General features: G+C 40.6%; 1 protein-coding gene across 1 annotated transcript; it reads left to right on the plus strand.

The window, feature by feature from the left end:
- The first annotated feature begins 11,854 nt into the window (after nucleotides 1–11,854).
- Nucleotides 11,855–13,900, plus strand: LOC133314567 (uncharacterized). Its single transcript, XM_061516058.1, has 2 exons — nucleotides 11,855–12,020; nucleotides 12,456–13,900. The coding sequence occupies exons 1-2, from the start codon at nucleotides 11,855–11,857 to the stop codon at nucleotides 13,898–13,900; spliced, it is 1,611 nt and encodes a 536-aa protein (XP_061372042.1).
- The last annotated feature ends 2,428 nt before the right edge of the window (nucleotides 13,901–16,328 follow it).

The raw sequence follows: 16,328 nt of genomic DNA on the forward strand, positions 1-16,328 counted from the left end.
TTATTATGATGATAAACATCGTCCGCTGAAGTTCAACGAAGGTGAGCATGTGTTTGTGAGGCTTTTACCTATCACCGGTGTTGGTCGGGCCCTCGGAGTGAGGAAGCTGAGCCCGAGGTTCATTAGGCCATACCAGATCCTTGGTAGGGTAGGGTCTGTTGCCTACCGGTTTGCCTTGCCTCCGAACTTGGCCAACATCCACGACGTGTTTCACGTGTCTTAGCTTCGCAAGTATGTAGCGGATCCTTCGCATGTGATGCAACCAGATGATGTGGAGGTTCGGGAGAACCTAAAGACTCCCGTCGGACCACTCAAGATTCTCGATCGTGGCGAGAAGAAGCTTTGGAGTAAGATCATTCTGATGGTCAAAGTGCAATGGACGGGAAGAACTCCTGAGGAGTGTGCTTGGGAGCAAGAGGACGAACTTCTCTGGCAGTACCCCGACTTTCGGGACAAGTATGTTTCTGATTTTGAGGACAAAATCCTTTAAAAAGTGGGGTGAATGTAAGAACCTGCACCGTTAATTTAGGAAATCTAATTATTTAATTATGAGAAAATAGGAAATAATTCCATAATTGACCCTAATAATTAGGGTACGTGATTAATAATGTGGAAAGTCGCTTTTCTGACGAAAAGTGCAGATACCGGTTCTGCCTCACGGTATAAATACGTACAGATGAAGTATCCCGAAAAATTATGAAAAGTGTGTATATATTACTAAAATAATATATAGGACTTGTATAACAAGTTTGGAGTCAAAATAATGAGAACTAGTGCCAGAATTGATACTGGCTATGTAAAAGAGCGTACCAGAAAAGTACTGGAAAAAATAAAATAAAAAATATGACAAATCTTAGAAAAATGAGTAGGTTCAGAATCCTAAGTTTGGGATTAAAATGCTAAGCGTAGCTATTAGCGCTAATACAGTGCGATTAAAACTTAAGTGGCCTATATAAGGTGTTGGCACATGATCCTAGGTCATTCCTTGTGCCTTCTACGTGAGAACCCCTGCAGCTGATCAGCCTCCACTGTTCCATTGCCTTTTCTTCTTCATTTTTGAACCAAGGAGCCACCTTTCTCCATGAAACTTTCACTAAAACACCATTGTTGAGTGAGAGTTGGTCTTGTGAGGGTGTTGGGTGCTCCATAGGCTAGTGTGAGCTTCTGAGTTGTGGTGTTGAGGGGGCTGACTTCCTTGTTGGTGGAGTAGGAGCCATTGTCTTGAGTGAGGAAGCTTCAAGAATCTACCTTTGGAGAGAAAGGACCTTGCTTGTTTGGCATTTTCATGTCTTTGTGGAGTCTGAGTCTTGTGGCTGTTGTGAGAGCTCCAAGAGCACCTCCTTGTTCCGTTTTAAGCTTGGGTAAGCTTCACCAACCTCGATCATGAGTTTCCTTAGTTAAAAATGAAGCCTTGATGCATGTAATAAGCCAAAGTTCATAACTTAAGGTTGGGTAAGGTTAAACACACCTAGAAATGCATGTTTAAGCTTCTGGAATCGTTAAAGGAGCAACCTTTGGGAAGGATATCTCGCGAAATGCAGAACTTCATTCTGTCGCAAAAAATCCAGATATGGTATCCGGATATTGATATCCGGATATGGGGTCTTGTGATATCCGGATATGGATATTCGAATATGCCCCCGACATATATCTGGATATTCTGGAAATTTCGAGACAGTAGCAGTACTGTTCATACATAATGGCATTTTGGGTTTTGGACCCATGATTGGTTAATGTGGACTTCTGTAATAATTAATCTAAGTCAGAACCAAAGTGGTTAAGGGCTTATGGCTTTGTGAGAAGCCTAAAGACATGAAACGTAAAAGGAAGGCATTGTCTTTGTGTTATATGCTTGTAGAGTATGAATATTGATATGATTATTGGTCCATACAGATTGTGACTGTGCTGTGTGTGGACTTTGAGATGGTGTGGACCTTGGATTGGATTGATTGCTTAGAGGGAAGCTTTCATGTCCTCAGTTTAGCCATTGTTGGTTCCACATACCCCATGGGGGGATGGTTTATATGCATGATGTGTTTTCATGTATTGATTTCTTGAAATGCTTTTGAGCTGTTAACTGCAAATGCTTTATGATATGTATGTGATGTTTCGCCCAGACGGGAATGTGATCATGTGGGCAGGTACGACATAGGCTGGTACTGATGTGGGTAATTGACGTATGTAAATCCTGCATTTATCTGGCCAGTAGAATAGTTGACACACATGACATGATTATCTAATGTATTGCACTGATTTTGGAACTTATATTGTCAAACTTCTTTTAGAACTTATATTGCACATGTAAGTGAGCTTGGGGTGGAGAAATCCTTGAGGATCCCTTGTCTTACTGAGATTTCTGTTTAGAGATCTCACCCCACGTTTGGGGCACATATTTCAGGTTCAGGTAACTCGGGGGTTGAGACCTCGGGCAGCAGAAGGCCGGAGCTGAGTTAGACATTGCTGGTTATACTGTCATGCTTGGATGCTGACATGTTCTATCTTTATGATTTATGTTGTTATTGATGAAACTCTGTTGGGCCTTGTTGCCTTATTTGGTGAGCATGGGGGTTGTCCATGCCACATTGATTGACTTTGTCTTATTTTAGATTCGAGTTGTATAATTGTATCAGGATTATGGTCTGAACTGCGTGTTGTAGTTCCGAGACTTAGATACTCACATATTTATATTATGAGATTATTCAGTGTAGACAACTGTCTATTTGCAATTACATACAGGCAATGTTTTTAAAAGGACTAAGTAAGCAACTTGGTAATTGATAATGACGTCATAATTGAAAAGAAAAAGATATTCCACATTTTTAATTAAGCAAAGCTTGATACGATGACATGATAACAAACCTGGTATACACGGGGTGTTACAATGTATATGTGCATTTATTCACATTCATATAGATTTTATTTAATTCTTGATGTTATGATGATGCACTGATGATATATGTTATAAAAATCCTGGCCAGTGATCATGGTATGTTGGTTGCGTATTACTTGACTCTGGGAGCTATTTCATACTGAGGTTGTGTTGACTGTCTATGGCTTGACACTGGAGTCACACATGTGTAACCGTCTATAGCCTTGACCCTCGGGTTACACAAGAATGATATGATGATTATATGTTTACGTTGTATGCCTGTATTTTATGCTTTATATCTGACTTGTCATGTAGGAAGTGGACTCAGGGGATTAGAGGATCCTCTATAAACTTTGAGCTTACTGAAATGTGTTATCTCACCCCATTTGAGGACATCATTTCAGGTACCCAGGATAGCAGTGTGCAGTCTAAAGGCAAGGGCCCAGCTATGGATTAGTGGGTTGAGGCTGCTTTTTATTTTATGATGTTATATTGTTATGTGGCATGTGCAGTGTTTTGACATGCCTAGTTAGTTTATTTTGAGATTATTTGTTGTATGTAATAATGCTCAGGATTGTTATTAATTAAGCTTCTGGATTATGTCTGTAATTTTTTAAAGTAATGTTAGATGCATATAATGAGGACATATATACATGATGTATGGATTTATTAATTTGGGCATAGAGCCATTATGTATGTACTGACCCTAGATGGGAATTGCAGTCTGTGTGGGACTTGCAAGCTGTCTGTTATATAATTATGTCTATCAGGTGTACTTGTGTGTAAGATTCCTATCTCCCAGTTATCCGTTAAACAGTCGTATGCTGTCCGTGAGACTCTTGCAAGAATGAAACTTGTTGTCATATCCGGTTAGTCAATGGCCACTAATACTGGGTAATGGACTAATTAATAGTTGTATGTTTAGATTTATGCTTTCGCAGTATTTCATGTGAACCTTTTTAGAAATGTTTTCAGAAAATGTTTTCGAAAAAGTTTATTCATATTTTACGAGACGTTTTATTAATCTTTAAATAAACTCTTCCGCTATGTACGCTATAAAATCATTATGTTAACAACCAGAGTACTATGGGGTGTTACATTTATGGTATCAGAGCAGTTTCACTGGGACATTTGCTGATTTATCAGAGCAGTTTCACTGGGACATTCACTGATTTATTGCTGAAGTGTTGACTACCTATAGAATGTTTCTGTGAGTTCTTTGATAATGCATATGTCATCACTTGTATGAGCGTAGCTAACTCATTCCGGGTGTAGTTGTGTGCAATTATCATGGTTCCTCAAAAGAGGACCTGTCGGGTAGTTGAGGATCTAACACTGGATCCAAAGCAGCTCTTCAGCATACCTTGAATACTGCCAGGGAAGCTAATCTGTAGAGGTTGGCTGAGGCCAGAAAGAGAGACATGGAGCACGTTAGGAAGACCAGTGAGGATCTCACGGCTCAGAACAGATTTGGTGAATGTGGAGATGATGAGACTATTATTGGCTGAGGTTCGAGCAGGAAGAAGTTTCCACCAGAAAGGGAGATTGAATTTTCCATTGACCTAGTGCCTAATGTGAGGCCTATCTCTTTGGCTTCATATCGGATGTCACCAGTGGAACTTGTAGAGTTGAAGAAGCAGATTGAAGAATTTTCCCATAAGAGATATCGTCACTCTTGGAATAAATCAAGATATCGTCGATGAAGACGATCACAAAGCGATCCAAGTATAGCTGAAAAATATGGTTCATGTAATCCATGAATACTGCTGGTGCATTGTTGAGCCCGAACGGGATCACCACTCATAATGACCGTATCTCGAACGAAACACGGTCTTGGGGACATCTTCCGGCTTAACCCAAATCTGATGGTATCCAGACCGAAGATCAATCTTGGAATACACGCAAGCACCCCTAAGCTGATCCAAAAGATTGTCAATGCGTGGAAGGGGATACTTGTTCTTGATTGTCACCTTATTCAGTTGTCTGTAATTGGTGCACAATCGCATTGTCCTATCTTTCTTCTTAACAAAGATGATCGATGCTCCCCATGGAGACACACTCGGTCGGATGAAGTTCTTCGCGAACAGGTCCTCAATTTGCTTCTTCAACTCCGCTAACTCAGGTGGAGACATCCGATATGGAGCTAACAAAATAGGCCCCACACCAGGCAACAAATTAAGGAAAAACTCTATCTCCCGCTGAGGCGGAAACTCAGAAATATCCTCAGGAAACACCTTGAGGAATTCCCTCACCACAGGAATGCCGGTAATATCTTCCTGTGTCCCACTCACCATACCTCCCAACATGACATAACCAAATGCCCCAGTTCTCAAGGCTCTCCTAGCCTGCAGCACTGATATATAAGGAGAAGAACTGGTAGTGGAATCACAAGGAGACATCACCACTTTCTTTGCACAACAGTCAATCATTACACAATTCCTGGACAACCAGTCCATGCCAGGATGATCTCCAATTCAGCCATCGACAATCCAAACAGATCTACCGAGTACTCACGGCCATCCCACTGAAACACAACATCACAGTGTACAGAGGAAGTAACACACTTTTTTCTGGTGGCAATAGTAACCGCAACGGTGGAGAAAGCACAGAAATAGGCAACTCAAGCCCCATAGCAATTGGGGTCACGATGAGAGAATGTGTAGCCCCGGAGTCAAATAATACATCTATGACACGACTACCAATAGAAATGGTACCTCTCACAAGGTTTGGAGCTCTGTCCAACTACTGCTGATCTAAGGTGTAAACTCGGCCCATGGCTGGTGGCACGACAGGTGCTGCTGTAGGTGGAGTAGGAATCATCTACAAAAGAACCGCCTGAACTGCTGCAACTCTAGCAGCTGACAAAAGACAATCTCTGGCATAATGGCCTTCCTTGCCACACTAGAAGCAAATGATCCGACCGGTGGCACACGGCCTAACATGTGATCTCCCACATCCAGTACATTTGGGAATAGTGGAAGGTCTAGCTGCACTCCCCTGAGTCAAAGTCTTCTTGAACTGATTCAATGCTTGCCTAACAGATAACTGCTTCCCTTTACCTTTTCCTCCAAACTTCTTGTCTCTCCAGGAAGTGGAGCTACCAGTTCCCTTAACCTCAGATACTTTGACCTTTTTGGCCTTGCTGACCAAACATACATCCTCTATATCACGACACTGCTGAATCAATGTGCCAAAGTCTCTGCATGCAGCTTCACCTATCCTGTCTGCTATCTCCTCATTAAGTTTCCTACGGAACTTAGAAGCCAAGAATGCCGGTGTAGGCATAGTAATCCTAAAGTGGGCAAATTTGGTCAGTTCATTGAACTTAGCCAAGTACTCATCAACAGATATCGAGCTCTGCACCAAATGCTCGAACTCCCCCTGCTTCCTCTCCTGAGCATCATAGGGAAAATACTTCCCAAGGAATAAATCCTCAAAGAATATCCACGTGATAACATGACCCTGCATCTCATAGACCTGAGAGGTGTTCATCCACCACTCATGAGCATCTGCTTCCAGCATGTAAGTAGCAAACATCAGCTTCTGGGGAAACGTACACTGCATCACCCTAAATATCTTGTCCAGGCCTGGAGCCATCTAGCAGCAACAATAGGATTATAGAATCCATAAAATGAAGGTGGCTTATGCTTACAGAAAGCATTCAGCCTGCGGTCTCTAGTATCCTGGTCTTCTGCTGGCTCATAATAAGGTTGCATCGGTCCCGTGAGGAGACTAACGCCTTCCATGTGGCTCAGACCATCATGGTCAGGAAATGCGTTCCTCCTTCTCCGTTCCCATCATGGTGACTAGGTGGAGATGGTGGTGGCGGTAGAGGTGGTGGCGGAGGATGCTGGCCATCAACACGACCAGTCATCATCTCCTCCAACATGACCTTCATCATGGTCATGTTCGCCAGCCTGTTCGCCTCAAGCACGTCTTCCGTGGCTTTCCTGTTCGCCTCTCACGGCGTTCATCATCGTCTGATGCATAAGTACAACTCAAGTCTAAAATAACATAACTGATATCAATGTGGCATGGATAACCCCCATGCTCACCAAATAAGGCAACATAGCCAAATAATGTCTCAAATCAAACAACAATACGCTAACAGTAAAGCATAATCTATATCCAGGCGTATTAGTAAAGCAGCATGCATAATCAACTCAATTCTGGACTCCTGCCACCAGAGGTCTCAACCTCAAAGGTACCTATACCTGAAAATGTGCCCCACAACGGGGTGAGATATCTAAAAAGAAATCTCAGTAAGACAAGGGGTCCTCAAGGATCTCTCCACCCCAAGCTCACTTACATGTGCAAAATAAGTTTCAAAACATAATAGCAATATGATTCCATAAATTGTGCAATACAACATATATCCATGTTATGTGTGTATATACATTCTACTGGCCAGAGAATAAATGGTAGGGATTACATACATCTACAACCTACAGTACTCTTGTACCTCACCCACGGAGTTACCATCTTGTATGTCTCCACATACTCAGGGATTACCGTCTAGGTGGAAATATCCCACATACATATCATATGGAAATGCACTCATAAAATAGCTCAAAAGCATGTCAATATTCATCGCATATTTTCATAAAACACAGCATGCATATAAACCATCCCTCCATGAGGTATGGTGGAACCAACAATGGACAAAACCGAGGACACAAAAGCTTACCTCGCAAGCTAACAATACCAATACAGAGTCCTCACAAGTCCATGGTCACCAAACAGTGCAATCACAATTTGTTTAGACCAGAAACATTATCAACATACATAATCTAGAAGTTCATTACATTACGACAACGTTTCCTTTTTCGTTTCATGCCCTTATGCTTCTTCCAAAGCCGTAAGCCTTTAATCTAAGATATTCTGACTTAGTTACTTATTATAGGGATTCATATTAACCAATCATGGGTCCAGAAACCCAATCTACACTTCTGTTTGTATGTTGATAAGGTTTAGGGTCTAAACATATTGTGATTGCACTGTTTGGTGACCGTGGACCAGTGGGGACTCGTTGTTGTGATTGTTAGCTTGCGAGGTAAGCTTTCATGTCCTCGATTTTGCCCATTTTTGGTTCCACCATACCTCAAGGAGGGATGATTTATATGCATGCTGTGTTTTATGAAAATATATGATGAATATTGACATGCTTTTGAGTTGTTTTATGAGTGAATTTCCATATGATATGTATGTGGGGTATTTTCACCTAGACGGTAATCCCTGAGTATATGGAGACATACAAGACGGTAACTCCGTGGGTGAGGTACAGGAGTACTGTAGGCTGTAGATGTATGTAATTCCTATCTTTTATTCTTTGGCCAGTAGGATGTATATACACACATGACATGGATATATGATGCATTGCTCAAATTATGAAATTATATTGCTATTATGTTTTGGAACTTATATTGCACGTGTAAGTGAGCTTGGGGTGGAGAGATCCTTGAGGACCCATTTCTTAGTAAGATTTCTTTTTAGAGATCTCACCCCGTGTTGGGGCACATTTTCAGTTACAGGTACCTCTGAGGTTGAGACCTCTGGTGGCAGGAAGCTAGAGTTGAGTTGATTATGCATGTTGCTTTACTGATACACCTAGATATAGATTATGCTTTGCTATTAGCATATTGTCGTTTGATTTGAGACATTGTTTGGCTATGTTTCCTTATTTGGTGAGCATGGGGGTTGTCCATGCCACATTGATATCAGTTATGTTATTTCAGACTTGAGTTATACTTATGCATCAGAACATGGTCCGGTCTACGTGGTGTAATTGCGTGACTAGATAATATTTATGATATGAGGATTTTCAGTTTAGATATTATTGCAATTTACATACAAGCAATATTTTAAAAAGGAATAAGTAATCCACTTGGTTAATAAATAATGATATCATAATTGGAAAGAAAAGTTAGCTTCTGCAATTATTTAACTGCGCTATTACGATATGTATGTCTAATACACTAGGTGCACACGGGGTGTTACAACTATAATGAGGGTCATATTGGAGGAGATGAGGACTGCTCGCAATAATGGCCAGTATCGTTTACCACTGCCACCGCCACCACCTTCTCCTCATCATCAAGATGGGAATAGGAGTGGATGAAACCATTTTCAGGAAATATGGGTCAGAGTAACTTGGAAGGTGTTAGTCATCTTACTGGCATGATGCAGCCATACTACGAACCTATTTAGGACCAGGAGACGAGAGATCGTCGGCTGAATGCTTTACGCAAGCATAAGCCATCATCCTTTGACGTATCGTATAACCCGATTGTCGCAGCCAAATGGTTGAAGGCCCTAGATAAGATTTTTAGGGTGATGTAGTGTACTGATCCATAGAAGTTACTATTATCTACCTACATGCTTGAGGGAGATGCACATGAGTGGTGGATGAACACCTCTTAGGCAAACGAGATGAAGGGCCAGTGATAAACCCTTGGTTTACCATGTTTTTTGGCCTAATTTTGATTGTTATATCTTATGAATTGCATGGAAATTAGGGTTTTATGCTGTAATGTTACAGTAATTGAATATCTTGCTAACATGTTCTCGTAATGCTAATTTACAAGGGTTTTTGACACATATTATGGAATTTTGGAACAAAAGGAAGACATCAAGGTGAGTTGAAGTCACAAGAAAGCAAGATTTCAAGTGTGTACCAGCTGAAGGAGGACGTTTTGGCGTCCATGAAGCATGTTTAAACGCAGAAAATGAAGAAAAACACCATTCCCTTGTGGAGGAGAACGTTTTGGCGCACAACAGCACGCCAAAACGTCCTGAAAACAACCAAAACCATTCGAAGAGCACGTTTTGGCGTGCTAATGGACGCCAAAACGTGTGAAGGCAGAAAAGAATACACATCAAGAACGTTTTAGCGCGCTACAGCACGCTAAAACGTCCATACACGGTCAAGCCAACTCCAGGAAAGATTTAATCAAGATATGCAACAGATTCCATATAGATACAAGGAGGAAACACCTCAACCTTGATTTGAAATAAGATATAAATCCAATGGGAAGATGTGATGAAGATACAACAAAGATTTGAAGCTCTAATTCATCAAACAAATCTCCAAGATATTACATGCAAAAAGGAAACAAAGATGAAATCAAATACAAATCTGATATGGATTCATTGGGAGATTTAATAATGGATACAACTCCTATGGTTATAAATAAGAAGCTTGGGAGCAGACCAACTCACTCATTCACCAATTCAGAAATTCATTCATCCTCATTCATACTCCAAGGAGGAATCCTGTTGCGGAGCGCTGGAACACTGAGGAACCAAGTTAACATCACACCAATGGAGGCTTGGGGTTCTCTTTTCTTTATTATTTCTTTTCAATTCAGTATGCTAGAGTAGTCTTTTATGTAGTTAAGGGTAGATGGAACCCAATTAAATCTTTATGTTTATGAATTAAATTGTCTCTGAATCCTGTTCTTTTTATAATTGAATAAATTATCTATTTTTAATGCCTTCTATGAGTTTGTTCCTTATAGAACGATTTTGGGGAATTGTATGACAATAGGGATGTTGGTGCATGAACCTTGACTTAATAATTTATCATAATCCTTGTGATCTAGGTATAGACATAGGGTAATTATGCAATCTTGAAATTCTTGATCTTAATGCATGTTTTCTTGGGGAATAATCGGGGAACTAGAGTTCTTTCAAGATTACATATATTTATGGTAACAAGGAATTGAGCCGTAATTAACTCAGATAGAATTGATTGGCAATATATTAAGAAACAGATTCTTGGTCATTTAATTCATAACATATTGAGGATATTGGGGAAGTCGAAACCTTAACTACGCTTGTTTTAAATCTTAATCAAACATCATCTTCATTCATCCTTTTAATTCTGAATTTTTATATTGCATGGTTTTACTTGTTTTTAATTTTAAGTTCTTTGAACCACAATTCTCTTCATCTCAATTCTCTCAAACCAAACCTTTGATTGTCCAACTAAAACGCAATTAGCGAACTAGTGCTTGAATTTCTGATCCTCGTGGGAACGATCTCGTACTCCGGTACACTTTATTACTTTCACGATCGGTGCACTTGTCGAGTCGCAACAAGTTTTTGGCGCTGTTGTCGGGGATCGAATTCTTCAACATTAGAAGTAACTAATTAAATTTTAGATTGGACGTTTATTTTTTCTGCACTTCAAGCATACCATAAAAACATTTTCTGCATACAAAAATTCTGCATATTTTTTCTGCATATTTAATTTTCTGCATTCTTTTCTGCAAATCTTAGTTTATGCGAGGTACTTCTAACCCGCGACTCTTGCAGTTTGATCCTTAGATAGAAAAGACATAGAGGAAACTTAGGAAAGACGCAAAAGCAAAGAAAGCGAAAGAAACAAAAACAGATCAACTTCTACGAAAACAAAGGAAAAACCAAAAGAGGAACCTAAGGAAGAACCAATGGCAGAAAACAACAATCAAATTGTTCGAAGGACATTGGGGGATTACATGACCCTAGCTCGAGCTCCACAGACAGCAAGCATTGTTAGACCCAACATAAAGGCTAACAACTTTGAACTGAAGCCAGCATTACTGCAACAGATTCAAAAAGAATAGTTCGCTGGAGGAAGCACAGAGAACCCCTATTGTCATCTTGATGACTTTTTGCTTTACTGTGATACATTAAAAGTAAATGGAGTTTCTCGTGATGCTATATTGCTCAGGATATTCCCATGCTCACTGAAAGATGAAGCAAGAGATTGGTTGCAGTCTCAACCTGAAGAAAGCATAACCAGTTGGGATGACTTAGCCGCGAAATTCTTGGCCAGATTTTTCTCAGCTTCAAAGATGGCTAGGCTCAAGGCAGAGATCACAGCTTTTGAACAAACAAAGCGAATCTTTGAACGAGGGTTGGACACGATTCAAAGGATTACTCCAGAAGTGTCCTCAACACGGAATTGAAGCATAGGAGAAGGAAAAAATCTTTTTCCAAGGGATGACAGCCAACACAAGAACATTGGTAAATGCCGCTTCAGGAGGCTCATTGAAAACAAAAACTCCTGAGGAAGCACTCGAATTGTTGGAATCACTAGCATCTCAAGAATTTGACAATGCTCCTGCTCCAGTTGCACCAAGAAGATCAGGGATCATGAAGCTTGAAGGCTATGATGCACTCTTAGCCCAAAATGAACAAATGCTACAAATGCACAAGAAACAACAAGAATAATTAGATGTCCTTAATAAGAAATTTAATATTTCTCAAGTTTCTTCTGTTTCTAATGCTAACATTAAATGTGATATTTGTCAAGAGGCTCATGCAACTGAGGATTGTGAATACATCATAAACACGGAAAAGCCACCAGCGGAGGTCAATGGACTCTAGTATGATCAAAAGAACTCGAACAATCTAGGAAGGAATCAATATGGTAATCAAGGGTGGAAGAATAATAATCAACACCCGGGGTTGAGTTACAAGTCAAACTACCAGCTGAATCCTCCTATGCCATTGCAACAACAACCTCAAGGCACCACATCAAAATGGGAGAAGGCTTTTGCATAGCTATTTAAAACAACATCCGACTACATTCAAAATGCAGATGCCTTCAGAGATGAAACAAGAGCTTCCTTCCGGAATCAAGAAGCTTCAATCCAGAACTTAGAGACTCAAATTGGTCAGCTGTCAAGGCAGTTCACTAAAAGAACCCAGGGCACTTTTCCAAGCAACACCGACACGAACCCAAAGGCACAATGTAATGCAATTGTCACAAGAAGTGGGATCGTGATTCAGCCTGTGGAAAAACCACAAGTTGAAAAGAAGAAAGAAGCTAAACCTGAAGCCGAACCTGAAGCTGAGAAAGAGAAAGAAGAAGATGAAGTAGAAGCAGAGAAGAGCATTCCAGAGAGGAAGCTGTTCAAATGGGAGAAAAAGAAAGCTTTGGATAGACAACCAAAAGCAGCAGATCCGTCTCCTTATGCAAAAGTTCCATACCCTCAGCGGTTGAAACAAGAAGTCCAAAAACAACAATACACCAAATTTCTGGACATCTTCAAGAAGCTGCAAGTCAACATACCTTTCGCAGAAGCCCTAGAAAGCATGTCAAACTATGTGAAGTTCATGAAAGACCTTCTATCAAAGAAACGCAAGTTGAAGGAATGCGAAACAGTGGCCTTGACAGAGGAGTACAGTGCAATCATCCAGAAGAAACTTCCTCCCAAGCTGAAGGATCCGAGCAGCTTCAGTATTCCTATTGAAATAGGAAACATTGAAGTTGGAAAAGTATTATGTGATCTGGGAACAAGTATCAACTTGATACCACTGTCCATGTGCAGAGCTCTTGGAATCAAAGAGCTCAAGCCGACTACAGTTTCTCTCCAGTTAGCTGACAGATCGATCAGACGACCAGATGGGGTAATTGAGGATGTTTTAGTTAAAATTGACAAATTTATCTTCCCTGCAGATTTTGTAGTTCAGAATATGGAAGAAGACATCGAAATTCGCCTATTACTTGGAAGGCCATTCTTAGCCACCGCAAGGACAATGATTGATGTGGAGCAAGGAAAACTGATATTGAGGGTGAACGAAGAAACAGTCACCATTGACGTCTTCGAATCAATGAAACATCCAACAGACGGAGAAGACTGTTTTATGATAGACATAATACAAGAAGCAATTGATGATGCTATGAAAGAGGAGAGTTCCCCGCTTGAGTTAGAACAAACCAACGAAGAAGTTGAAATAAATAATAAAGAACCAGTGGTAGAAGAACTTGAAAGAAAGAAATATGACATCCCTCTTGGAGCACCAAAGGTTGAGCTTAAGGAGTTACCCCCAAATTTAAAATATGCCTTCCTGGGTAACAACAACACATATCCAGTCATCATCAATGTTGAGATAACAACCGCTGAAGAAGAGAAGCTTCTCAAGGTGCTGAAGAAACACAAAGTTGCCATAGGATGGTCCTTCTCCGACCTAAAAGGTATAAATCCTTCCTTTTGTACTCATAAAATTCTAATGGAAGATGATATTAAACCTGTGAGGTAGCCACAAAGGAGACTCAATCCAACCATGAAAGAAGTGGTTAGGAAGGAAGTAGTAAAAATGTTGGATACAGGTATGATCTACCCTATATCTGATAGTGCATAGGTAAGTCCTGTACAAATGGTACCCAAGAAAGGTGGAGTCACTGTGGTGAGAAATGAGAACAACGAGTTGATTCCAACAAGGACAGTCACCGGGTGGAGGATGTGTGTTGACTAGAAAGACTTAATACAGCCACTCGGAAGGACCACTTCCCACTTCCTTTCTTGGACCAGATGTTGGAATGACTAGCTGGCCATGCCTTCTACTGCTTCTTGGATGGGTACTCAGGCTACAACCAAATAGTAATAGCTCCAGAAGATCAAGAAAAGACAGCATTCACTGCTTCTTGGAGGATGCCCTTCGACTTGTGCAATGCTCCTGCAACTTTCCAAAGGTGTATGCTTTCTATCTTTTCTGATATGATTGAGAAATCTATTGAAATCTTCATGGATGACTTTTCTATTTTTTGTCCCTCTTTTGACGTCTGTTTAGAAAATTTATCTACTATTTTACAAAGATGTCAAGAGAGTAATCTTGTTTTAAATTGGGAAAATGCCACTTTATGGTAAAAGATGGCATAGTTTTAGAACATAAAGTGTCCCAAGCTGGTATAGAAGTAGATAGAGCTAAGATATTTGTTATTGAGAAACTTCCCCCTCCCTCTAACGTTAAAGGTATTCGAAGTTTTCTTGGTCATGCAGGTTTCTACAGACGCTTTATCAAAGACTTTTCCAAGATAGCAAAACCACTATGCAAGCTGTTGGTCAAAGATAAGGAATTCAACTTCACAGACGAATGTTTGGTAGCATTTAATATTTTAAAAGATCAATTGACCACTGCACCTGATTTCACACTCCCTTTTGAATTAATGTGTGATGCTAGTGATTATGCCATAGGGGCTGTTTTAGGACAAAGAAAGAATAAATTGTTGCATGTGATTTATTTTGCTATTAAAATTCTGAATGATGCACAAAATAATTATGCAACCACTGAAAAAGAGTTACTAGCAGTTGTCTATGCATTTGATAAATTTAGATCGTATTTGCTGGGGTCTAAAGTAATTGTATACACTAATCATGCTGCTTTAAAATATTTGTTGAATAAGCAGGATGCAAAGCCACAACTACTGAGGTGGATGCTGCTCCTTCAAGAATTTGAAGTGGAAATCAGAGACAAGAAAGGTGTAGAAAACTTGGTAGCTGATCACCTCTCCAGAATTCAAGAAAAAGATCTTCAAGACGGACCTGAGCTGAAGATCAAAGAGGAATTTCCGGATGAGCAAATCATGGCTATCAATGTCATCTCGGATCCGCAACCGAAGGAAGTAAAGACCACAAGTAAACCTCCTTGGTTTGCAGACTTTGCAAACTTCATAGCAGCAGGAGAAATTCAAGTAGACTTCACATGGCAACAAAGAAAGAAGTTCTTACATGATGTCAAGAAATACTTATGGGATGAGCCCTTCCTTTTCTACAGATGTGCTGATGGCGTAATAAGGCGATGTATTCCAGAAGAAGAAATGAAGGACGTCCTGTGGCACTATCATGGTTCCAGCTACGGTGGACACTTCGCAGGAGAAAGAACGGCTGCAAAGGTGCTGATGAGTGGTTTCTATTGGCCAACACTTTACAAAGATGCAAGGAAGTTCGTTGAATCATGTGATAGATGTCAGCGAATGGGGAACATCTCCATAAGACATGAAATGTCCCTCAACAACATATTGAAGGTTGAGATCTTTGATGTGTGGGGAATGGACTTCATGGGACCCTTCCCGCCTTCTTATGGCAACAAATACATCTTGGTTGCGATTGATTACGTCTCCAAATGGGTTGAAGTTGTTGCCCTTCCTACTGATGATGCTCGGGTGGTCATTGCATTCTTGAAAAGAAACATATTCGTTCGATATGGAGTACCACGAGCGATCATAAGTGACGGAGGAACTCATTTCGACAACAGACAAGTGGAATACGTACTGGCTAAATGCGGCGTGAAGCATAAGATTGCAACACCATATCATCCGAAAACAAGTGGTCAAGTGGAGATTTCCAACCGATAGCTTAAACGTATCTTGGAGAAAACAGTGGGAAGCTCCAGAAAATATTAGTCCAAGAAGCTTGATGATGCACTGTGGGCATACCGGACTGCCTTCAAGACACCAATAGGTATGTCCCCTTTCCAATTACTGTTCGGGAAAGCTTGTCACTTATCGGTAGAATTGGAGCATAAAGCACTGTGGGCAATCAAGTACCTGAACTTCGACTCCAAGACAGCAGTTGAGAAAAAATTGCTTCAACTGGATGAGCTCGACGGATTCAGACTATCTGCGTACGAGAGTGCGAGTTCGTACAAAGAGACGAAGAAGTGGCATGACAAGAAGATCCTACCTCGA

The sequence above is a fragment of the Gastrolobium bilobum genome, unplaced genomic scaffold (genome assembly GCF_033153095.1).
Source record: "Gastrolobium bilobum isolate Gb01-03AN ecotype WA unplaced genomic scaffold, APGP_CSIRO_Gbil_v1 utg128870, whole genome shotgun sequence".
Classification (NCBI taxonomy): domain Eukaryota; kingdom Viridiplantae; phylum Streptophyta; class Magnoliopsida; order Fabales; family Fabaceae; genus Gastrolobium; species Gastrolobium bilobum.

What these genes read in the sequence shown, in the direction of transcription:
- LOC133314567 (XM_061516058.1), top strand. Translation starts at nt 11,855, where the DNA reads ATGACAGCCAACACAAGAACATTGGTAAATGCCGCTTCAGGAGGCTCA. An exon ending in AGGGATCATGAAGCTTGAAG is followed by an intron (nt 12,021 to 12,455) that starts GCTATGATGCAC and finishes TTCAAAATGCAG; the next exon opens with ATGCCTTCAGAGATGAAACA.